This window comes from Primulina eburnea, chromosome 14 (genome assembly GCF_022965805.1).
Source record: "Primulina eburnea isolate SZY01 chromosome 14, ASM2296580v1, whole genome shotgun sequence".
NCBI classification, from domain to species: domain Eukaryota; kingdom Viridiplantae; phylum Streptophyta; class Magnoliopsida; order Lamiales; family Gesneriaceae; genus Primulina; species Primulina eburnea.
Genome location: NC_133114.1, coordinates 24,519,194 through 24,544,331, shown reverse-complemented (window position 1 = coordinate 24,544,331; position 25,138 = coordinate 24,519,194). Strand labels below are relative to the sequence as shown.

Sequence of the window (25,138 nt, the reverse complement as noted above, 5' to 3'; positions counted from 1 at the left end):
TGTTTAAAAATTGGGGTCTGGTATTATGTTAATCTATTTTGACTATGGATCTCGCTTCATTTTATACGGACCTCTGGTTCGCTTTTTAAATTATTTATATTAATCAATATAAAAATATGTTTTAATAAAGAATGATAGTTGCACATATTAGGCATTCACTCAAGCTTTTCGGAGTTTTCCTTTTAATTATCTGCCAAACTTTGAGAAAGTGTGCTCTGTTCGTGGGATCGTAGCTTACTAATCAATTCACAGCATACAAAAAGACGCAATAAAATAAAGTGAAGATTCACCAGCTTGAAACTTTGCCATAAAGCATTGACATTACTCCTTTTACACAGTTACATACCTTGTAAGTTGATCCAGCACTTGAACCATTCTTTCGTATTTTTTCCTCCATTCTCCATCCATCGGGTAACCATTTAGGAGATATCTGTGAACAGGAGAATCAAACTATGTTATTGGGCAACATACAGAAAAATAATAATGTGGTAATTATCCAGCAGACTCACAGCATCAAATTTATTGTCAGAGGATTCCCCATTATCATCAAAGTTTGTCTTTTGAGGAGCATCACGGAAAAAATCTTCAGTAGCACAATGTATGACATCCTTCTTGGAATGATACTTTACACCAGTGGTGACATTGTAGTAGTCCTACATCAGTCAGACACAAAAAATATGAGTTCTTGTGGGTTTGTCCAGATTCTATCATTTTTCCACGAGCAATTAAATGTTTCCTTTGACATTATACCACGTTATAAATGGGAGGAAGGAAACAAATCAAATGAACTATAGTTGTTGAGTTGGGCTGGGCCCGCCGAGTCTACCCGCCCCGCAATAGAAATGGGGCGGGCTGAGTTGGGGAAATCTCAACCCATTTGGAGGCGGGCAAATCGGGTTGAGCCCGCGCAGGTTGTGGGTTATGGCGGGACGGGTTGCGGATGAAAACCTACATCGAAATATAAAAATGGAAGAGAAAAAACTAAATAACGTAAAATAATTTGAAAAAAAAATTTATAATGCTATAAAATCGTTTTTTTTCTTTTCCTATCTTTTACTCAATAGTTATTAATTACCCAGAAACAAACAAGAAATGCTTAAGTTCCGGAGATGATAAATGATTGCAGCATGACCACTGGATACAATTCCTAAAGCAATTTGATCAAATATGTGTCCAATGTACCAATGATGTTGCGTATTTCGGATTTTTTTGCTTCAACTATTATTTTAATATTTTCCATAATTATGGCTCGTTATAAACATCAGTAACTATCATATGCACAAAGTGAAGGCGAGAAATAAATTAGGCATCATGCATCTCATTCCGTATAGATTAGTAAGCAATTGCACCCCACACAACGAGGATAAAACCAAATGGCGATCATTTGTAGGCACGTGACCCGAATGTATAATGTGATCCCCTTGGGAAAATGAATGCTATAAGCATGATATTTGGAATTCCAAATTCAATGCACATTGAAATTTTAAAACTTCCTTCTATTAGCATTCTCTTCGAGACATGTCACATGATTACGTTCAAGATATTGGATTGATCAATCACAGGACAATATTACTGATTATTGGCTTCAGTAGTTCTAATTAAATAGAGAATGCAATCACATTCTAGTATAATAGAATGAGATTAATAAATTATTTGATTGGTCAAGGTTGATTATTGGAATTTAATCGAATTAAGTCCAATCAGATTTCTTGGTGGTTCGAATAAGAATTCGCACCAAGGATAAAGAGTTATAAGTTATAGGACTATAGTGTAAAAGAAAATTAATTAGATTTGTGATGTCAAAAACACATGGCAACGCACGTACAAATGGCATTTGTTGACTTGTGATAGATAGGCATAGGAGATATCCATTAAGAACCATCTCTATTGAGGTAAAACTCTTCAAAAGAACAATTTTGATGAAACTCAAAAGAAGAATTCCAATTAAATTCCAACACTATAATTATTTGCGAATATATTGTGATATTCACAAGCTTATTCATCAACGTCCACAATAATTTTTTTTATGAATGCCCTCGTGGTCAATACTACAATGAGTTACAAGTGACACCAAGAAGGCTTGGAGGTTTGAAGTATAAAACTAGTAGAGATTCAACACTGAATAATTTATAAAGCATGTTTCATTCTTAGAAGGTAGAAAAAGAAGCTGTAAAACTTCTCGGACAACTAATTGAAAAGTACTGGGGAAAAAGAAGACTTACACGTGGTATTCAGATCTAGATAAAGCTTATGACAAAGTCCGGATGGAAATTATGATGATAATTGTAGAACAGAAAGGTGTTGAAGTAGCATATATTGAAGCAAATAAAGATATGGATGCAATGACAAGAGTGAAGACTTCAGAAGTCTAAACAAAGAATTTCATTTTTTTTTTTGATAGGAAACATTATTTATATTATAAAAATAGGTGTTTTAAAGAAACAGCGGATGAGTAATCCGCGACATATAACTATGCTAGGAACAATCGTCAAGACAATACAAACTTCCAATCCCTAACAATATCTGAAACGGAAAAGTGATTAAACTCGGTGAGCTTCGTTGTCCAAGTTGCAACCCTGAATTTGATCATCTCCCATATTTCTTCCACGGATGCGTTCTCGTCTTTGAATATTATGTTATTTCTCTCAAGCCAGATCGACCAAAAGTTGAATGAATGATTAAAAACCAGAATCTGTTAACTCTTATCCCTGCTGGAATTTTGGGGTCAATAATGAACATGTCTCCTGCCCTTCTCGGAAATACCCACTCAAAACTCGACTCTTGCATCACCTTTATCCATATTCCTCTCGAAAAAGAACAATGTACGAGTAAGTGATCCTGATTTTCGTCATGGTTGTGACATAAAGTGCACCATTGCGGACTTAATACACAGCTAGGCCATCTTCTTTGCACTCAGTCCGAACTCGGAAGTTTGCCCAAAGCCACAATCCACGAGAATATTTGAACCTTTTGCGGGACAGGAATTTTCCAGGTATGATCATAACATGAGAAGAGGGGAAAAGTGGTAATGGGAAAGAAAGAGTCGTAGAAAGAACGGAATGAAAAATAACCCGAAGAATCACCTAACCAAACCCTGAAATCCTCTGCTGTCAACTCTAACCTGACTGCATCTAAGAATCCTAGTAGGTTAGCAAAGTCCCCCAACTCAATCTCATTTAGATGTCTTCTAAAACGCACATCCCATCGAAATGTCTGACTGACCCCTATATCTACGACCTCTAAGAAACTACGAATAGGTTTAATAGTCTTGGTGCATATCCGAAACAAAGATGGAAATCGTTCTCTGAGCGAAGGACCCCCCCCCAAAACATCCTCCCAGAACCGAATGAAATTGCCCCGTCTTAGTCAAAAGATGAAATGTCGGGTAAGAACAAGAAATAAATTTCCATGGGCTTCTAAACGTCGCATTCCTCGCCAGCCCCAAGTCCCACCCATTGTCATGAAGACCATAAATGCTCTTTATAGTTTTTTCCACGTCTCCCTTTCCTTTGTACCTCTCCACCACCATTTCCCTAGCAAAGCTCTATTCCTTAAACAAATATTCCCCAATCCCAGCACTCCCATGTCCTTGGGTTTAAAAACCTGCTCCCATCCAACAACATGACAATGCGTATCCCCGTCCACTCCATCCCACAAAAAATCCCTCATCAATTTTTCCAACTTTTTTGCCACTTGACTTGGTACTCTAAACAACGACATGAAGTATGATGGCAATGCGCTCAACACCGATTTAATTAAAGTAAGTCGACCCCCCTTGATAGGAACGCCTTCTTCCAACTTGATAGTTTTTTTGCCATTTTCGATACTACTGGTTCCCAAAATTCAGGCTTTCCTCCCAAAGGAATCCCTAGCCAATCATCTTTTTTGCATCCAATTGCTTGCGCCAAACCAACCACTTCCTCATCCCCAAAATTAATCCCCAACACCACATTTTTTTCCAAATTTATCTTCAAACCCGATTTAAGCCCGAATAATTTGATTATTTGCACTAATGCCATCACATGCCTTTCAGATTGGACAAAGAACAACGTATCATCCGCAAACTGGATATGCGAAATTTCTAGGTTTCCCTTTCCCACTACAAATCCTCTTATTTCGTTCAATTCCTTTGCTTTGTCAACCAACCTCCCCAGAACATCAACGACTAGGTTAAAAAGAAAAGGGGATAAAGGATCCTCAGGTCGAATGCCTCTCTCCCCCTTAAATTTTCCCCTCGGCTTGCCGTTTATAAAAATTGAGAATGAAACATTAGACACGCACCCCCTGAACCACCTCCACCATCTATCTGCAAAACCTTTCTTTTGTAATACAGAATCAAGAAATCTCCAGTCGACGTTGTCATAAGCTTTTTCCAAATCAACTTTAAGTACCCAACCCTTCTTCCTACGGTACTCCTCAACCACTTCATTAGCCACGAGGCAACAGTCTAGAATCTGTCTCCCTTTGATAAAAGCACAATGGTTCTCCGCAATTGTACTGCTCAAGACTTTCTTCATTCTATTTGTCAAAACTTTGGCTAGTATCTTTTACAAGCTCGTTGTCAAGCTAATTGGCCTAAAGTCGTTGACCTTAATTGCGTCTTGTTTCTTCGGAATGAGGCAAATATATGTTTCGTTTGTAATGCCATTAACCACCCCTCCTTCATAAAATTCAGCAAACACCTTCATCAAATTCCCCTTAACCGTAGCCCAATTCTTTTGGAAAAATGCCAATGTGAACCCGTCCGGCTCTGGAGCTTTGCTAGCATCACTCTCAAACATCGCCTTCTTTGTCTCTTCCTCCGAAAAAGGAATCTCCGACTCCCCCGCTTCAAGCGCATCCAAAGGGCACCATTCTAACCCATCAAAGCCTCCCCCATCCCCCTCTGATTTCCTATAAAGTTTCTTAAAATAATTGACAATGTTTTCCTCAAACTGTCCATCCTCCGTAACCACCGACCCATCCTCCAACTCCACTTTATCTATAGTCGCTCTACTCCTTCTGTTGTTCCACCAAGAATGAAAAAATTTTGTATTTTGATCTCCTTCCCTCAACCATTTCACTTTCGCTTTATGACTCTCCATTTGGAATCTCTTAGAAGCCAAATTTTCCAGTTCACACCTTACGGCCCTTCGTTCGGTCTGTAAATTCTCAGAACATCCTCCCTCAGCTTCTAGCTCATCCAATTGATATGTCATGTAAGTCAACTCCGCGTATCTTACACCCACATTTCCGAAAACCTCTCTATTCCAACGGGAAATTTCCACTTTAAGCCTTTTTAGTTTTGTCATAAATTTATACCCTTTCCCATCCTTGAGTGACCCCATCGTCCCACCATGACTGGACCAAATTGAAGAAATTATGATGTGACAGCCAAACGTTCTCGAATCTAAACGGAGCAAGTCCCCATTTCAACTTTGTGGTATCAAACATCACCGGGAAATGATCCGATGTAATCCTGGGTAGCACCGTTTGTCTGAAATTTGGGAAAATGTCCCTCCAGCCATTAGAGATGAGATATCTGTCTAGTCGGCAACAAATCGGATCAGCCCTGAAGTTCGACCACGTGTACTTGGCATTCAAAAGAGGAGGGTTGTGAAGTCCCAATTCTCCTATCAAACTGTCGAAACATAACATACTCGTGGTGTTTGAGTGGCTGTTCATTTTTCTCCCATATTCCTGACCACATTAAAATCACCTCCCAGACACCATAAATCCCCACAAATAGAGCTCAATCCTGCTAGTTCAACCTAGAATCTTTCTGTCTCTCTAGGCTTGATCGGTCTGTATATAGCAGAGAAGCACTAGTTGATGTTGTCATTCAATCTAATTTCAATTGACACCGAGAACTCTCCTATCAAATTATTACTGACCACCACCACTATCGGATCCCACATCACAAGTATACCCCTGATCTCCCCGCCGAAGGTAAACAGACCCAATCCACAAATCGATTGGTGTTAAACACAAAAAATATCATGCTCTTGTTTAATGCGATATTTGAATTATAGAAGTTCAGTTTTTATTATGCAACGTTCTTGACCCAAATTCCAACACAAGAAATCATATACCTGATGCCCAACATCTAGAAAACAACACTATGCAGTACCTAGCAGCAGAATAGATAAGAAACAATAAGAAACAATTAATTACGCTCAATTCTCAAACAACCAACACCTATCTCCAATCTGGTCATTTCACACCAGGGGATCTCCATGTCATCTTAAAGAGAAAAAAGGTGACAATTGACCATTTTTAGGTTATATATGCCGCAAATCATAATCACACCCGTTACACCACCAGTTTGATCTATCAAATGAACTATCAAACACGATACAAAAAATCAAGCTTACCGTGAAACAACTGATGGAATAAAAGAGCAAAACACTCCACAGATCGGATTCGTCCGAGAGCTGTACAAAAATGAAGTAAAAAAACAAATTACCTTGACAATCCTCCCGTTTTTCACCTCAGTTTTCTCGGCAAAGCCCGGAGGAAGCCACTCCGAAGAATTCCCGGCATCCATTTCACCGGAATCCCGAGATTGAACTCCAATTACGAACGACCCTCCAGTGTGACAGCTGAGGTAGGTCTACTGACAACATGTGTTCATGTAATAATGCCCGTGAGGGGAATTTCCATTTTAATATTTGGGCTGGGCTTTGGAATTCACGTCCGATCAGTTGTAACTCAATTTTTCGATTTATATATGGAATTTTCGATTTTCAAAATTCCTTCAAGCTGAATTTGAGCCTAATCAATTTATTTGATATCTCCCTCTTGCAAGTCGTCTACAAGTTTTGATACATTTTTAGTATTAATTAATATTATATTATCTATTTAAGTATATTAAAAATTGTATTGGTTCGATTTAGAATCCGAACATTTGCTTTATAAAGTTCTATAATTAGGACGAAGAAAACAAATCAACCCGAGCTTGATAAAAATTATAAAAAATATAAACGATGGATGCGATTTAGTTCATTAATGTGCCCTTGTTTAAATATATATGTTGTATTATACATGTTTTTTTATAGATCTACTCATAGTAATATCATCTTAGATAGAAATTTATCTCGAATCAAATTGAGTTAGATCTCATGGTTGGGAAAGCACATCAGGATTAATGAATTTTTTATCATGAAACAAAAATCCGTTAATAGAAAAATTATTACCTTTAAATAATTATAATGGCTCGATGATAAAGCGACTCGTGTTGGAATACAGATTTCTCGCATTCAAGACGCAGCAGAAGTTTATATTTTGATTTTGACGTTCAAAACTTAATTTGAGTGTCGTATGATTTTAAATCCATTCATATGGTATTTATTAAAAATTTACCTTTGGCGGTTAATGTTTGGCTCCAACTATGCTAATGTTTAAGCAGTAATAGCTCTTCTTGTATCTCCTCATGTACAATCAACTGGATCGTACATCGTTCTTCAATCGCTTTATTAAGTTCACGATCAAATATTGTGTTTCTTGTTTAGATTGCACTATTAATCCAAGGAAGATTTTTAGTTGAGATCAATCACCGGAAGACGGAGAAACCACGACGGACGACGGTGTTGTGGTGGAAGAGTAGTGGGGTCTTGGACGTGACTTATTGTCCAACAAGGTGATCGAGGTTTTGTTGTGTGAGGGGGAGAGTACAAAATCTAGGTGTAGATTTTCTTGTGTTATGTTGTGTTTAATCAAACATTTGATAACATTTATTTAATATATCTCAATTGTACATAATCTTTCTACAACTAAGAGTTTCTCCCTTGTCAAATATATCATTTTTATTTTATCAAGTTTTGACAAGATTTGATAGGATTAGATAAGCTCTTATCTATCCATGAGATTCTACAACCTTTTAAAATTTTCCTCAGGTGATTTGTCTAATTAGAATTCAACTAATCACTGTTTAATTAGAAAATTTCAAGTTTAATTAATCAAACAATTCATGGTTCGGATTTCATCATATCTTGATTGACTATCAGACAACCCCGATGTGACGATGGTACAAAACTCGTTAGTATGATGTAAAACTTTCAAATATGGAATCCACTTATAAAGTCCTTTATAATCTATATGTTTGACCTTCATCAAACTTATTGATCAAATTCAACTCCTTGAATTTGATAATTTCAACGGGAACATATAATCCAATACTTGTGTGACTTTCAATGGTACATAAATACAATTATTCGTGGATTCTCAAATAATATGACTCCAGACAATATTCATTTTTTATACGAGCTTACCCTTATTTGTCTCATTCTCTGCATCAACTTCTTGGTCACAAGGACTTCAGAACCCAATTCTGATTGCACTCATCAAATCATGATAAAGACGTCTAGTAGCATCACCCCATTATTCCCTAAATATCACCAATAATGTATGCAAGTACCAGTAGGTTATGGTTATAGTACATTATGGTCCCTTCAACTTATATATCTCGGTCGAATATGCTGCAATTGGTACATAGAGAATTGCATATGAATTTGATAACGATGTGATGCATCATTGAGTAATCGTAGTGACTTCGTATATGCAATTAAGGAATCAATTTCCCTAAAATATTTCTTCCTTTGACGGATTTTTTGTACTATTAACTCATCAAATCATACAGGATATTTACACCTTTAAGTGAGCGAAGAATCCCCGACTACAAAGCATCGACTTCCACATATGTCGTAACTACACTCAACGTCACCACCTAATAACCCTCGCGGAGTAGGTAAACGAGTCAAAGTGCAGCACTAGTATGTAGAGCCTCTATGTTGTCTCGAGTCAAAGAACTAATTGTGCACAATCATAATGCATACTTATTTACTAGATAAATGACAAGAACTTGAAAATTCCGATGGAGGGTTGTTCATTGACTTATCATATGATAATTCATCTGTATGTAGGGGTGAGCAAGATTTTGGTTAAACCGAATTAACCGACTGAACCGAACCAATTCGAAAATTCGGTTCGGTTATTTCGGAAATTCGATTTTTCAATTAAAAAAATTCGGTTAATTCGGTTCGGTTCAGTTACGGTTTTCAAAATTTTGAAATTGGTTAACCGAATTAACCGATATAATAAATAATATTATTTAATAAATTTTAATTTTTTTTATCAATTTTAAATTTTAAAATCAACTAAAATTCTAATCTATGGTCTCGTTCTCACTTCTCTAACTGAATTTCTCATTCTCATTTCTCTATTATTCACTCTTGACTTCATCTCCATCAAGAAAAATTACATATATAATTATAGTTAAATCACAATTTTTTTTAACTAATCGGTTAATTCGGTCATCTACCGAATCAACCGATTTTAATTCAGTTTGGTTTTCATCGGTTATGAAAATTAATTTGGTAGTTCTGGCTAAATATTTCGGTTCGATTCGGTTATGCCTAATTCGGTTCGGTCGGTAACCGAACCGACCGAATGCTCACTCTTATCCGTATGTTTTGATATCTTCATTACGTACTAATGAAACGTGGCATTAACATCACAGATGTTAATCTTGAGCTCGAGCAGTCTTTATCCTTAATTTAGGTAGTTGAATTGATTACGAGTATAGAATATACATACATATCTAATAAATTTCATGATCAATGTAACTTGTGGACCTCATGATATTATAGTATATTCAATGGATTTATCTATGCAATTTGAATGAGTATACAAATAAAGTAAATGTCATGACTGGATAGAATCGTAAAATATTATTAAAATAAAATTTGTTTTTACATCAGAGTAAATAAAACTCAAATAACTAGTTGGTTTGTCAGGAACATACTCTTGAAAATATCTCACTTTTTTTTGAACTAACAATATCTCACTTATCATATAGTCTAACTATTTATAGATCTCAAATCCATTGTTTCATGATGTAGGCTTTGAAAGCGGATCAACAACATTACAACTCACTCCACCGATCTGTCTCTTTCGATCTACCGAATGATACGGGATTCCTCTTATAAGCAACTAATGTGGGCATCGTTGACGTGATGGCCATCTTAGCATATTTTTTAAATTTTAAAGAAAACCTTATTCTCCAACTCCCATTCCTCCACTAGATCTCGTCCCAATTTCCCCACCAATTCGCAAAATCCCATGTTTTACCTGAAACTTCAGTTGAATCTCCTTCGAAGGGGCGTTGTGAGCGTCGTATTCTTCTTCCAAGTACTCCAATTACCATCTCTATATGACCAAGAAATCCGGGAATTACTAGTTTCTTGATTCGTTGAAGATTTGTTTTTGTTGGGGTTTGCGTGTTTCTTGATTTTCAGTGTAATCTGCCTGCACTGTTGCTCTTGTGTTGCATTTCTTGTTTCTTCGTTTTCTTCCCCCGTTTTCAATCAGAGTTTTCATTCTTGAATTAAGCTTTTTCTTTTGGTTTTTTAAATAAAATATGCCAATAAGCTGGGTTAAGCCTCACCCTTGCTTGTTTACTGAACCAAAATAAAAAAAAAAACCAAGCCAAGAGCTAAGAGAGGTGTACTTGGATTATGTTGAATTTATGTAAATAATAATCTCGTTTTGAGTAACTATAGTTTTAAATGTTTATGGTCTCCAATTGCGTTGCTTTGAACTTGTGCTAATGTGTAATGATGTGTGATTGAAGTGAAGTTTTTTTTTTTATTATTATTATCTGGTTGTGGATTTTTCCGACAATTAGCATTTAAGTTAATTTAATGTTGCAAGATTTATATTGTATTCCAAACGCTTGGTGATAGAGGGACACTGGGGATGATTGAAATGGGGTGTTGCATGAGGAATTTAAGAAATTTAATCGTCAAATAAAATTCTTTTTTTTAAAAAAAAAAAGTGAGGAAAGAATATGAATTTATTAATTGCATGTCGTCATTTTTGTTTGGTTGCTTCGAGGGAGAAAAGGAGACATAAATTTTGACTGTACCATATATAAAATTGGAATTGTATGTAACTATATATCTCGATGACATGATTCTTTACCTGTCTTATTCATTTTTATTTTATCTTTTTCAATTTGTTTATAGTATATTTGTCATGGATAGCAAATTTCCATCTTCTAAGAAGTTCGAGTTTGCCGGACTTTGCATGAAAATTTCATGTTTCCATTGATAAAATAAATTCCTCGCGATATTCAGACATTAACCTAGAAAACAAGAATTATTGCATTGTTCTTGGTATTTAGTTATTTCCAGGTCTTCCTCAATTGATTTATGAGAGCAGGAGACTCTATGTCAAGACTGCAAAGCAATCGGAGATGTGATCAATTCAGATCAAAGATCCAATTTTACAGCATTCAAAAGCTCAGAAGACAAAAAGCTCCATTTCAAATTTTCCAGCAGGTCAAAATTTTAGCAATGGTGGGAGACGTACGGGATCAACGACTCACCAGCTCTCGTAGCTGCCGACGTTGAAATGGCTATCGGTGCAGGCACCAACATCGCCATCGAGGCAATCGACATTGTTCTCATGTGGAGGATATGATGTTGTGCATGCGATATATCTTTCAAGACAAAACCTTCTCCAGAATCCGGCTCGATCAACTACTTGTGGGCATTTGAGTACAACGTCATCGCTATCCCCATAGCTGCCGGTGTTGGAATTATTTTGTAGGCTCACATAATTTAATTAATTGTACATGGACAAGCTATCTAATAAAGGATCCAATAAAGTGATCTAATTAATTATGGATTTCCAAAGTATTAAATAAATTGGTATGGTCCACCTTATGTGTAGAAGCCCAGCCCAATTAGGTCTTCTATGATGGGTTGAAGACTGCTAAGGCTATAAATAAGGTTATGGTCCCCAAGGCACAGAGAATATAACACAGAATACATACGGCACACGTATTCTAGATCTCTCTCCTTCTCCCATCAAATGCAAGAATAAGGTGGTCGATTCTCTGCTGTCTTGGAAGATCCATAACTCTGACGCTAGATCAATCAATGGATTCTGATACGTGTTTACTGTTATTCATATTTTCTGATAATTCGACATGAATTCTTGGCGTGTTGTGATATATGGATTTAATCAAATGATTTATAGATTTATTTTATTAAATCTCTAACAGCCGGAACTTGAGCAATGGCTGCATCTTCAGTTAGTGTTGTTTGCAGCTCACTCTTCTTGAAAATATACAAGAGACCAAAGGAATTGAATATACTTGACGTTAGTGGCAGAACCAGAAATATGGCTTCGTCCGGGCTGGAATTTTAATCTCTAAAATCTTTTAATATTTTAAATTCATTTACACGGGCTAATATCATATTATTCTAAAATTATACAAAATTTACATATAATTTTTTTAAAAAAAAAAATTGGGTCATCCGAGCTAAAGTCCGGGTAAAGAACCATGTGGCTCCGTCTCTGCTTGAGGTGACTGAAACAAGAGTGGAATGAGAAAGAATCTTGTGATGTATACATTTGCAATCAAAGATTTGTTGGAACTGGTCAGTTTATTTAAATGTGTGATTTTTAAATGGCTAACCAATGCTACGTTTCTTAAATTCTTCACTTACTGTTTTGACTCGATTTTCCCATAACATAATTATATTTGTCTTGCGTAATTATCATATTAAGGTAATTTTATTTCATAACCAATTTATAATCAAACATTAATCCCAAATTCGGTATAGTAACTGTCGGTAGTTATAATTCATCTTAAACAAAAGTTTCAACGATATATTATTATAACACATAGTTTAATGTGTTTGATTTTCAAAAAAATCAAAAAACATCATGTGTAAAATCAATATCGTTTTAGTTCATTTATTTGCAAAAATCAGAGATAAAACCTCCAATTTATTTTAATTGGAGGGAGTATGAATTTTTTAATTTGGTCAAAGAGAGTTACTTAAACGACAAAATGGTTTTTACAATATCGGTTAAGATAAAATAAAAAAATAACATTACATTTTGACTCAATCCAGATTCAAACAATATGTTTTTGTAATTACATAAATAATTATATACATATTAAATCTGAGTCGAGTTTTTCCAAATTATGTCGATCGTTTGAATCGATTTTTTCTTATTTATTTTGAAGTTTTCATATTTGGATCGAGCATAGGTTGAGTTTTCATATTTGAGTCGAGTTGTCATATTTGGGACACTTTTTTCACATTTAGGTCGAGTTATCACATTTAGGTCAATGTTTTCATATTTGATTAAAATTTCACACGTTTGAGGTGAAGTTTTGGGGTAGAGTTTTTTGTCCAAGGTTGAGTTTGAGGTAGAGTTTTTATTTTGATTAATTTAAGTTTTTATTTTTATGGGCAAAATAGTAAAATTAGGATGACTCTATTTTTTCTATTTAGAACTTATCTGACTCTCAATTACCTGAACTCCCCCCCATATATTAATGGTGTTTTAATATTCTTGAATACTATAAACAGACATTTTAAAAACCTAAAAGCATATTTTTATAGTAGTATCAATATTCCAAACTAAAATTAGATTTTTTAGGACATTACATATCCTAAATGACTAAAACTCATATTGAAATCTCTTTACAATTTGCAAATAAATTTCCTGATAAAATACTTGATAAAAACCAACTACAAAGATTTTTAATAAGTTTAAATTATTTTTTAAATTTTTGTCTAAATATTGATAGAATAACAAAACTTTTATCAAACCATTTTTAATATCACCGAATATGCAAATTTTAAAAATTTCGTCCTTGAAGCAAAACATGGAGATCCGTCATATTCCATTTGTAAGATTTTAAAGTCATTGTTCCAGCTGATTAAGGATTTGATTTATCCAAATCCCATATTTTCCAGAAAAATATAAAGAAACATCGTTCCTCGAAACCCCTTTAACTATCGGAATAATCATCAAGCTTGATACAATTCATTTTCATCCAAAACCCAAAAGCATAAACATACATGGCCTTTTTTTTCATTTTGATACCAAAGTTTGTGAATTGGTGGTTTCCATGGTGGGAATACTTCAGTTCGTTTTTTTCGTTTTGATATCAAATTGGTGGTTTCCATGGTGGGAATACTTCAGTTCGACCTATGAAATTTTAAAACCTTTAGTCAAAAATTCCTTCAATCTATTCAAAATCCAGTACAGACCTTTCGATGAAGAAAAAAAATTAAGAAAAAATATTTCAACCCTCTCTCTTTTCTGTACAAAATTATACCTTTCGTGGGTCTTACATGGATGGTTGAATATTTAGATAAAAAAAAAGTCGCATGATCAGAAGAAGATTCAAAGTAAAGTGGAGGGATAAATTCAAAATTCCTCCTAATCTTTAAATGACAATGTATAGAATTGGATTACAAATCATAAAATATTCCCACAAAGATTCCATTGAATATTGCAGAATTATTCCAAACACCACAAGAGCTAGAATTCTTTGCACATAAATCTCAAATGACAGCTATGCTCGCTGTAACAAAAACTCACGATGAGATGCAAACCATTTTGATAAAATTCACACCAGAGCTTTCATCAAGATCACAACCGTTGGATGTGATGAAATATAAAAAAATTGCGCATCCAATTAGTGAGTGACACCTCATCGGTGCTCACATAGGTGTGCAGCATATCAAGTCTGTATATATATTATAATATCCAAAGTTTTTATTTTGCTATGATCAATGATTTCATGTGTTATGGTTATGGGATATTCATAAATTGATATGGTCAAGTTTTGGGAGATGATTTTATGCTTGATTTTAGAAGGAGTTTGGTTGTTATAATCCATAAGAATTGAGTGGAATAAGAAAAGGTTGGATAATAAGTCAAGTAAAGGCGTTTTTAAGAGTTCGTGTCGGAGGAGTAACGCTCGGGTGCAGCAGCGCCGCACCTGCGCTGCCTGGCCGAGGGCATGCAGCACCTGCGCTGCCAGAGGCAGCGCAGGGGCGCTGCATGTGCGGCAGCAGGCCGCACCCGCGCTGCCATGTGCAGCGCGGGTGCGCTTCCTGTGCGGCAGCAGCGCCGCACCCGCGCTGCTGTGTGCCGCGCGGGTGCGCTGCATGCGCGGGGCAGCGCTGGATACGAGTGCGGGTGCGTTTCCTTCGATTTTTATACGAAAAGTGCATTTTCAAAACACACTTTTAAGGTTGGGAAGGAATTTATATTGCATTTTGTTGAGATCCATCTTCATTTTCTTCCTTTCTTCTTCTCTCGCATACGTTTCTTTCTCATCTTCTTCCCCAAAATTTTCTCTTCCAAATCTTCAACCAAGTTCAAGGATTTTTGAGGAAATCTTAGCATCTCCTAGTCTAGGTGCAAGCTACAAGGTAAGATCTTAGTTATTCTTTGGTTTTACAAGGAATTGTTGGGTTGAAGGTTTGCGTTGACTTTATAGATCTATGTATATATGGTGTTAATTCATAGATTTTATGGTGTTTATTGTTGTAGGGATTCTTTTGAGGTCATCTTTGCCACCAAGTGTTGATTGGGTTGTAAGTAGAGGCTATTTCTTGTGCTCACATGATATATATATATATATCCAAGCCATTTTTATTGATGTCTAGCTTCTTTCATGGACATGTTATTGTCATATTTGTTGATATATATATTCATTGATCCAAGAATTTCATTGATTTCATTGATAAAGAAGCTAGCAAGATATTGTGCCTATCAAGTGTTTGTTCAATTGTCCCAATGAATTTCATATGCTATAATTCAAGGAATGATAGTAATTCATGCATGTCATTGGCCAATCACATGAAGAGTATCTCTCACAGTCTGGTATATATTTTCATATATCACAGAGATACTATCCATAGGTTATCTCTCACAGTCCGATATATATTTATATATATTAACAGAGATAACATTCACAGGTCACAGATTACAAGTTACAGACTATCATTTCCTCTCATTGTTATCTCTCACAGTCCGATATATATTTATATATATTAACAGAGATAACATTCACAGATTACAGATCATTGAGCTATTGCTTCATTTCCTTTAATTCATGTTATGAAATACCATCTATATCGATTTTATCATTATTGTTCATTGAAGATGGTATTATTCAATGTTTATTGCCATTGCAATGTTTCAAGCCAAGCCATATAAATATGTATTTGTTATGTAAAGTTCTCTACTTACTGAGTTTTATCTCATTTCAGTTAATGTCATGTGATGCAGGTAATAAAAAGATTTGAAGCAGATTGTCCAAGGAGAAGAAGTCATATAGCTACTGTATTGGAAAAGTTTTATTTGAATATGTTAATGATTTTATTGGGGTGTGATGAACATTTAAAGTTTTTAAAAATATCATGTATTTTATTATATGTAATATTGGTATTTGAATTAGATGTTTGAGATTATGTATGATATGTATTGTAAGATAATGTTTGCAATGTATATATAGTATATTTTATTTTAAAGATAAATGCTTCCGCTGATGTCAGGTTATTTTAGAATTTAAAATGTGTTAAGTAGTGGGTTGTTTCATATATATTTTTTTATTTTGAAAATTAATTTTAAAAATAATTTTTTAAAAAAGGTGTGCAAGAATACCCCAATCCGCGCTTACGAAGCGCGGATGCTGCACACGTGGAGCAGCATAAGCACGGACGGTGCTCCACGTTGGCGCGACGGAATATTTAGCGACGAAATATATATCAAAACCATCGCTAAATTGAAAACCGTCGCTAAATTGAACTGTCGCAATGCCGAAATTTTGCTATTTTCATTAACATCGTACATTGCACGCTACGGATAATTGTATTAACGGCATGCATATGCACGCCGCGGATAATAGTATTAACAGCATGCACATGTACGCCATGGATAATCTTGAACTTTCAACGGCTTGTATCTTTGCAGAATGCAATGTGCGCTACGGAAAAAGAATTTGCGCGCTGTGCGAAAAACTATTTTTGATGTAGTGAAGACAGAGAAAAAAACAGACAAGAAATTCATCACGAAATAAGTTTTTTCAAAAACCTCTACTATTCAACCTGGTTTTTTCAGTGATTCAGGGATGGCTGACTTTGGTTTGTTTGGTCAGCAAGATTTTCAGACTCCGTCTTGGTCGAATTTTTGGTGTCACTCATTGCGGAAAGTAAGGCTTAATTTTCAATTTTCGGTGGCAATTTCTCGTCAAAATATTTATATATAAAACATACATTTTTCAATAATAAAATTATCATTAATACATGTTTGTTCTATTTTTTTTATGTAGATTAAGAAAAACATTTTAAAATCGAACTTTTTTATTTTATCTATATTCAATAACTTCTAATACTTCGTTAATAAGGATATAATAGTGAAAAACCAAAAAATGTAATTAGATTAAAAATAAGTGATGTTATATGTACTTTCATATTTATACATCAATTTGTACAACAACAAAAATTAATATAAAAATTCAATTTGTCAAAATCTCACTATATATTGAATACAAAATCTCGCGATATAACAGTAAAATCTCGTGATTTAAATATCGTTCTAACAATATATTGGTGGCACATTTAATATTATTCATAAAAAAATAGACTATAATTTATAAGTCAGCAGGATTTTTTGACTTCGTCTTGGTCGAAAATCCTGCTGGCCAAACAAACCAAAGTCAGTCATCCCTGAATCACTGAAAAAACCAGGTTTAATAGTAGAGGGTCCTGAAAAAACTTATTTCGTGATGAATTTTTGTCTGTTTTTTTCTCTGTCTTCATTACAAAAAAAATGATTTTTCGCAGCGCGCAAATTCATTTTCCGCAGCGCACAATGCATGCTGCAAAGATGCAAGCCGTTGAAAGTTCAAGATTATCCGCGGCGTACATGTGCACGCTGTTAATACTATTATTCGCAGCGTGCATATGTACGTCGTTAATACAATTATCCGTAGCGTGCAATGTACGACGTTGATGAATGTACCAAAAATTCGGCGTAGCGACAGTTCAAAATTCGTCGCTAAAATGAGTTGATTCCATTTGAGCAACGGTTGTGAAACCGTCGCTAAATAAGCGATAGTGTGACCGTCGTCGATCCAGTTTTAGCGACGGTTTTTGAAAATCGTCGCTGATTCAATTTTAGCTACAGTTTTTGTATATATTATGTCGTTAAATATTCCGTCACACCGACGTGGAGCACTGTCAATGCTTACGAAGCACGGACGCTGCTCCACGTAAGCGCGGATTGAGGTATTCTTGCACACTTTTTTTTAAAAAAAATTAATTTTAAAAATTAAACTATTTTTTTAAAAAAAAACCCATATATGGACGGCTGCTAATCGGCACCATTTTTCCAAAGGCGCCTCATTAATCGGCCATCTAGGGAACTTGAAATATGCCTAGATTGCTTAACATTTGTTTTTTAAAAAATCAGATTTTTAAAAAAAAAAGAAAATTAAAATTAAAAACTCATCACCTCAAATATAATTTTATTATCATAATATGTCAAATACATCAGTATCATACTATCATTTTTTTCAATAATTGTATTTAAATGCCGTGTATCATAATTAATACTTCAAACTAATATCATAAATTTTGAATTTGAATCTGACACAAATAAAATGTTTAAAACATGTTAACATGAATTAGAAGAAAAAATAGAGATATATGCAAAAAAACAAAAAAAAAAAAAAACCGCTTAGGCAGCCACCGGTGGCCGCCTGCCCCGCGCCTGATGCTTACAATTATCAGCCTACCGCACCAAGGTCAAAACAGAAATCGAAAAATTTCTTCCACTTAGATTTCGAATCATACCAGTGCTACATAGACTCATATTTATCTTCTCATTTCAGAAATGATATTTTTCAGAATATTCACTTATACTATCGATTTAAAGCACGTACAAAAGGCAAAAGGCAAAAGGCAAAGGCAAAGACCAAAGCATAATAGGGGCAACATTCAACATCAACAACTTCATCTGAACAAAGCTATGCAATTTCGATCTCAATGCAAATTTTTAGTTTTTAGTTTTAATTCGATATTTCCATTTTTATTTTCCATCAGTTGGTTTATTTCCTACAGCTTTCAAATTTATCTTTCAAATTTTTTCCTTGTAAAAATATTGTTTTTAATTCATGAGTGAGAATCTTGAACATCCAAACTCAAAATCACACAAGTTAAAATTACACCATCTAAGACTTCTACATTTGTCAGGTTTCTGATTACAACATAAATGAAGAGAATTTCACCAATTTACCAAGAAAACAAGCATTCTTATGAAGACAACACATAAATCTACTAATACATAATCAATCAACAGCTCCGATTATGCTCAAGATCGTAATTACCTACCACTTTAGGACAACAACCTAACAACGGAAACTTCGATACAACATTTGTTAGCACAAACAAACCTCGATCATCTACAATACAGTGAGATCACCATAAAATAATCAACTCATTATTCGCGACGTATATGTACAAACAGCTGCCATGTCTGCTTAAACTCATCAGGCATGCATTAGGTCAATACCTGGATTTTTAACTCCTGCTCGTGAAACCGGTGGCCAAATGCTTGTCCAGGCTTTAGGAGTAAGATTTTGAGCAGAAGCATCATTGTCCCGTGCTGCTGACTTCTCAGTAGATTGGTTGGTTGGAAAGTTTTCCTCCCTCGTTTCAGACTCGGCTTTCGCTTTTCCCTTTGAACCACCATACACAAAACTACATGCAACCACCTACAGAACCGTTTTTACACAATAGGGTACTTCAGTAAGCTTATTAAAGAAAAAGGAGGACCATAAATATTTGAGGGCTATTTAATGTCGGCATATTTGTAAATCTTTGGCACAAATAAACAACATTAATACTCATAGAGCATGACTACAAACATCATTCCAAAAACGAACAACCCTAAAGATATATAAAATATCGTAGCATTCAACAGAAAAAGAATCAGAAGAAAGGAGCTTGGGGAAACATTTTATAGAGGCATGCATGGCCAAAATGAAATCTAGTCAAGATGTGATAATGGATTCTCATTATAACCAATTTGAAACCAATAACAAATCTTAACCAAAAAAAGCTTAAGAATCTTTCACTAGACATGATTTAAACCAAACCAACATAGTAAAGTTTTTGGGGTGAGAGAGATTCTAGTTTTTGCACAAATTCAAGCATGACCGTAGACTTGAGGCATTCGGGAAAAAGTCTTTGATTAGTTTTAATTATGATGGTTATTTCCTTTCAGGATTTTGAAGCAAGTGATGAGATGCCTGCATCGATGAACATGGGTATAGTAATATTTACTAACACCAGAGTGCTTAAAATAATTTTAGAACTAATGAAAGATAATGTGGGTAGTAGAAAGTACTTTTAGCTAAGAAAAACGAGTGAATCAATATTCTTATTGACAACTAGTCCTGTCAAATTTAGTTCAAAATCTAAATGGGAAAAGATTAGCAAGTTCATGAGAAGGATCTTTATTCTTATTTTGACAACAGTACGGTTGTTATGTAGTATATCTACATTCAAATTTGGTAATTCAACATCAGGAAAAGTTGTCTCATTCTTTGTGCCTTCTTTTTTTATGTTAAATACGACAACCAACATTAGGTTAAGGAATGTATAGATCCAAAATTAGTCAACTAATATTTTTGTGTTCATGTTAAAAGTTACAAGTTAATATGAAAATTGTGAGGCCTGCTTACATCATTTTGATGCAGATATTCTTAAAATATATGGTAAGTTAAAGGACTTTAAGTAAAAATTTCAGATTCACGTTTGTTTCACTAACTTAAATTCTATCACGGCTGTAATATATTTGTAATACTCCCAAAATTAGAATCATTTCAAATACTTAACTTCAACCCCTTCCCGAAATCCATATCCATCAATGCAAAAACAAGTTATGCATTTAAGGAACTCTGTCGACAAACATTGTGCACTTTTTGGTGTCAGTGCTGAATTTAAGGAGTACATTGAAATAGTTCAAGAAGGCTTTTCGACACTTCTAGGATCATGTGTGCTCGCCATCTTGCTATGTCTGGCACGATGTATTTCACTCAGAGAGCACGTAATAAGAAATTGGTCAAAGTGTTGATACTAGTTTGAATAGTTTATTTGTTAAGGTTAAGTTACATGGATTCCATTGTTCATAAACCTGGATGTTGATTACATTGCAGATATAATTATCCAGACTTGTATACCGAGTACGGGCAGCATATTGTGCCTTGAAGCTTTTGATATATAAAATTTACTTCATGGATTAAAAGGAAAAACAATTTTTTAAGGAACTCAGGGTTAAATATCAAGCAACAAAGTGGCCAAATTGAAAATTAAGTCCCTGAAATAAAAGGCTAGACCAAGCAGAAGTATTTACCTGTACCAGGCTTGCTGCAATGAGCCTACCGCCTATTGCACCTCCAATCACATGCCCATCAGGACTATAAACTGAAATACTTATGCCACCAGTCCTATTTCGAGGACTGCCACTTTCAGCAACCAAATAGGAACCAGACAAGCATAATATCTCGAACCGACCCTACATACAGTAAAATATGTCCATGTTAATTCCCTTCAAAAGATAAAACAAAATATCCAGTGGCTTACAGAAAAATGTTGAGCCATACGAAATTCTCAGGAAGATTTGAGAAGATTGAGCAATTCACGCAAAAATTTATCTTGAAACTGATTTGTTGTAACATATTAAACTGCAACCACTCAAATTTTGATTCGCAACTCTGTATGATTTAATTTTTACGTCTTTTACAAGACATGAAAAGAAGTCAAGAAGCAAATAAATTATGCCAACACCAGCCTTATTTGAGTAAGTAATCCATATTTACGAAAGGTTGTTTCTACTTCAATTATGACATGGATATGTATCCGTCAAGGCAGAAGTGCCAAATAAAATACTATAACAGTAAATTTCATATTGAACAAACGATAGGTTATGTTAGACGAACAGAAGTGGAAAAACTAGTTGGGATCATTAAATTAGAAGATATATCACATTGCGTGATAAACTGATAATCAAATATAAACATATCAAAATGGGCTAGAGAGGTGTGCTGGCACGCAACCTGGAGCAAACCACCATTTTGGCGGGTTGATACCTATTTTATATGGTTGTAGAACTTTCAATTTTATGTTAAATTTAGAAGGACTGGGGAGTCCACCAAAATGAAATTGCCAACACAACCCACCTCGACGTAAAGCCGGCCAGCCCGTTTTGACAATTGTAATCAAATCCAAGTTTACTTCAATATGAATATTTAGGCTTCAGCACAACTAAATTTGAATACAAGGCCAATTTCCATAGATTTTAAAATCTAAGCCAAATGGAAAAATGATGAGATGAGTGCCTAAACCTCATATGTGACAGTGTCACCAGAAGCTGTAGGTTGGCGTAGAGTTGCTAGAGAAACCAATCCATTTGCTGACAAGATGCATACAGCTCTAGGCCTTTGTTGGGCAAATGCCAATATTTTTGCTGCAATATCCTGCAGAGAACAGCAATGACTACATCTCTTTCCACTCCAAATGACAAAGGATCCAAATTTGTCATTGCGAATAAACATCACATAAATATGAAAATTTTCCAGATTAAAAAATTTGGTACGTACGAGGGTCTATCATCCAGATAAAATGGAAAAACTTTAGCAACGTAGCAGAGAATTCAGGTAATCATACAGGAGGAAAATCGACTACGAGTACACCGAAATCATGTCATTGCTAAATATTTAGCATCTCTTTTCTTTCAAGGACATTTAAATCAGATTGTATTTGTTTAGTAAAGAACCAATACCTCTCCAATAGCAATACTCAATATGTGTGGTGTAAAAGCTAGTCCAGCTGAGCTGTTCATCCAGTCACCTGGTCGAAAATTACCAAGATTTTGGTCAACGAAGGTAAAAAAAGGTAAATGTCAATTTGCAGTGTTACTGGCAGACAAATTATAGATTCACATCAAACTCAAGACCTTCAAGAGAGAAGCAATTCCAAGGTTTTTTTTCTCCCTTTACGACTATGCTTTCTTTTGTTTACACGTCCGTAAATAGTAACTTTGTATTTTGGTGTGTTTGAGGTGAGAGAATTGAGCTAGGGAGTAGGGACGGAATAAATCAAAGCACAACAAACATATCATTGCAAATTAAATACTGTAGGGAGGATGGAAATGTAATCAATACGTAACAAACAGATTATTGCAATTTAAATAGTGTATACAGAGATCAAGCAACCACATAAATGAAACCAACAGGACCATGAGACAAGCCCTTAAAGCTTCCACCGCATTCCCCAAACCCTCGAACGAGCGTAATTCTTCCAGCATTAACAAGAAAATTAGAAAGCAATGAACAACACAATTTAAAAACTAGCTATAACGCTAATTTCAGTTACATCTAAACTGTTCAAATCAACAAAAAATATCAGTTAAATTTCAGATGTAAGTTTTTTTACTTGATCACCAGATCAGCATCCTACAAACCCATATTTAAAACTGATTTTAACTCATCATTTTTTGAAGCCACCACTAGTATCAAGAACCGCCCTTGTAACACCATTTACATAGTATGCATCAACTTATCTGATGCATTGTCTCAGTCAAAACAATTATAATCCATCAACTTAAGCAAACATAACAATTCATACAGAATTTAAAATCATAATCAACACCAATTACAACTCACCGAGTGGAGCAAGCTGCTGCTTCCACCCAGTCCCGCGTGGCCGTCCTCTCCGTGGTCTTTCTGCCGAGGTCATCGCTCCCAAGGACCGCATGGAGGCAGATAGAGAAGACAATTTTAAAGACATATTAGCTTCATCGGGGCCATATTTCCGAGGTCTACCCCTCTTTTTCTTAACTGGGTCACTCCCTTGAGACATACTAGACGCTCTAACCATGTCCATTCCATGAGGAAAATTGGGTGACGGATTTCCAACATTAAAGGCTGAACCATTTACCGAACCACCACTAAAGCCTACACTTGGAACATCGGTATTTGAAAGATTCTTGAAAACAGGTTGGGCGTGTAATACAGGAGTCTTTGCTGTGGATGAACTCCCAATTACAGTATGAACATTAGAATTATGCCCTGAATTACCTGACCAACTAATCCCACCTCTACCATTATTAAAATAATATGGAGCCGACCCAGGTAATGTCATACCTTCTCTAACTTCCATGCATTAAGTTGGTTAAAAGAACACCAAGATTCGGTTTTTTTAAGGTGATTTCACCTTAAAAACACGTACCTTGCAACTTTTCAGTCTTAACCTGAAATATGAAACAGACCCACGAAAAGTTAGAGGAAAAAAACTTCACAAAAATCCCAGGAAAAGCAGGAAACCGGAAATAGAGAAGGTTGTATTTCTAACGATTTTTTTACATGGATTTTCCAAGAATCACACGAAAAAAGCAAAAAAAATGAAAGCTCAAGCTCAAACACTCACAGAGAACAAAATTTAAAGAAAGAAGACTGAAAGTTTGAATATTTTGACACAACGAATCTCAAAGGAACAGCATCATCAAAGCTTATTCTCAGAAATGCAGAAACTTACTTCATAACCACTCAAACTTGTTGCTCTGCCATACTCAACCCCCTCAAACAAGAAACAAATGAAACCCTAAACTTGGACAGTGCCAGGAAAAAAGAGAGGGGGAAGAATGAAGACAAAAGTGAGATGAGCACCTTTAGTATTTATGTAAACTTAAGCAATAAATCATTGGAGTTTGCAGCAGTTCATGTTGCAAGAATTCTGACTCCGTGGACTTTGAGACCATTGGGAGACAGTTGGGTGCACCAAAAACATGTCTTTTTCAACAAAATGCAGCGCTACTTATTAATTATTTTATGTTTCACATTATTATATTTGAAAAAGTGTGATGAGATATTTTATTTTATTTTTTATAATAAAGAATAACAACAAAACTATTTAAATACACTTTAAATTTTTTATAATAAAGAATAACAACAAAACTATTTAAATACACTTTAAAAAATATAAATAATAATAATAATAATAATAATAAATTTTTAATGAGAGAATCACATCTTCAAGAAACTATTATGTAATTTCAAATTATTTTGTCCAATTTATATATAAAATCTTTATAGACACACGTATAGTGTGTGTCACAATTAATAATATATATTAAAAAAATAAAAGCTTTAATAAACTCGAACAAAAAAAAGATAAAAACTTGTGTGAGACGACTGAGACGGTCTAATGGGTCGTATATTGTAAGACGGATCTCTTATTAGAGTCATCCATGAAAAATTATTACTTTTTAT

At 34.9% G+C, this 25,138-nt stretch overlaps 2 protein-coding genes and 1 long non-coding RNA gene across 10 annotated transcripts in view; 1 reads left to right on the top strand and 2 right to left on the bottom strand.

Annotated features, from left to right (window-relative positions):
- The window catches only part of LOC140813085 (uncharacterized), a 67,336-nt gene extending 60,607 nt beyond the window's left edge, over window positions 1-6,729 (bottom strand). For 3 of the 6 annotated variants that reach the window (XM_073171513.1, XM_073171518.1, XM_073171514.1), the window contains exons 1-3: window positions 6,446-6,729; window positions 510-653; window positions 347-430 (exon numbers count right to left, since the gene is read on the bottom strand). In XM_073171513.1, the coding sequence (XP_073027614.1) occupies window positions 347-430; window positions 510-653; window positions 6,446-6,526 (309 nt within the window). In that variant the 5' untranslated portion in view covers window positions 6,527-6,729. The remainder of the gene's footprint in view (window positions 1-346; window positions 431-509; window positions 654-6,445) is intronic. The other 3 variants (XM_073171515.1, XM_073171516.1, XM_073171517.1) reach the window with 2 other exon arrangements.
- Window positions 6,730-15,109: 8,380 nt separating this feature from the next.
- Window positions 15,110-16,219, top strand: LOC140811052 (uncharacterized). The gene is made up of 3 exons (XR_012113429.1): window positions 15,110-15,230; window positions 15,352-15,395; window positions 16,093-16,219. It is a non-coding gene; the product is annotated as an uncharacterized lncRNA (long non-coding RNA).
- A 2,859-nt stretch (window positions 16,220-19,078) lies between these two features.
- On the bottom strand, window positions 19,079-24,654 carry LOC140812343 (AT-hook motif nuclear-localized protein 5-like). 3 transcript variants are annotated; one of them, XR_012113648.1, is made up of 7 exons: window positions 24,405-24,650; window positions 23,534-24,120; window positions 22,651-22,718; window positions 22,214-22,345; window positions 21,223-21,384; window positions 19,239-19,579; window positions 19,079-19,198 (listed from the first exon to the last, which is right to left on the bottom strand). XR_012113648.1 is itself a non-coding variant. In XM_073170591.1 (6 exons), exons 2-6 carry the CDS (start codon window positions 24,027-24,029, stop codon window positions 19,355-19,357), a joined length of 1,083 nt encoding a protein of 360 aa, XP_073026692.1. In that variant the 5' UTR covers window positions 24,030-24,120; window positions 24,536-24,654; the 3' UTR covers window positions 19,079-19,354. The 3 variants fall into 3 exon arrangements, 2 of the variants coding, with proteins under 2 accessions (XP_073026692.1, XP_073026691.1); XM_073170591.1 differs by having other exon boundaries at window positions 19,079-19,579; window positions 24,536-24,654; XM_073170590.1 differs by having other exon boundaries at window positions 19,079-19,579.
- Window positions 24,655-25,138: the final 484 nt, after the last annotated feature.

What these genes read in the sequence shown, in the direction of transcription:
- LOC140812343 (XM_073170591.1), bottom strand. Translation starts at nt 24,029, where the DNA reads ATGGAAGTTAGAGAAGGTATGACATTACCTGGGTCGGCTCCATATTAT. An exon ending in GTGACACTGTCACATATGAG is followed by an intron (nt 21,385 to 22,213) that starts GTTTAGGCACTC and finishes TACTGTATGTAG; the next exon opens with GGTCGGTTCGAGATATTATG. An exon ending in TTGCAGCAAGCCTGGTACAG is followed by an intron (nt 19,580 to 21,222) that starts GTAAATACTTCT and finishes ACGGTTCTGTAG; the next exon opens with GTGGTTGCATGTAGTTTTGT.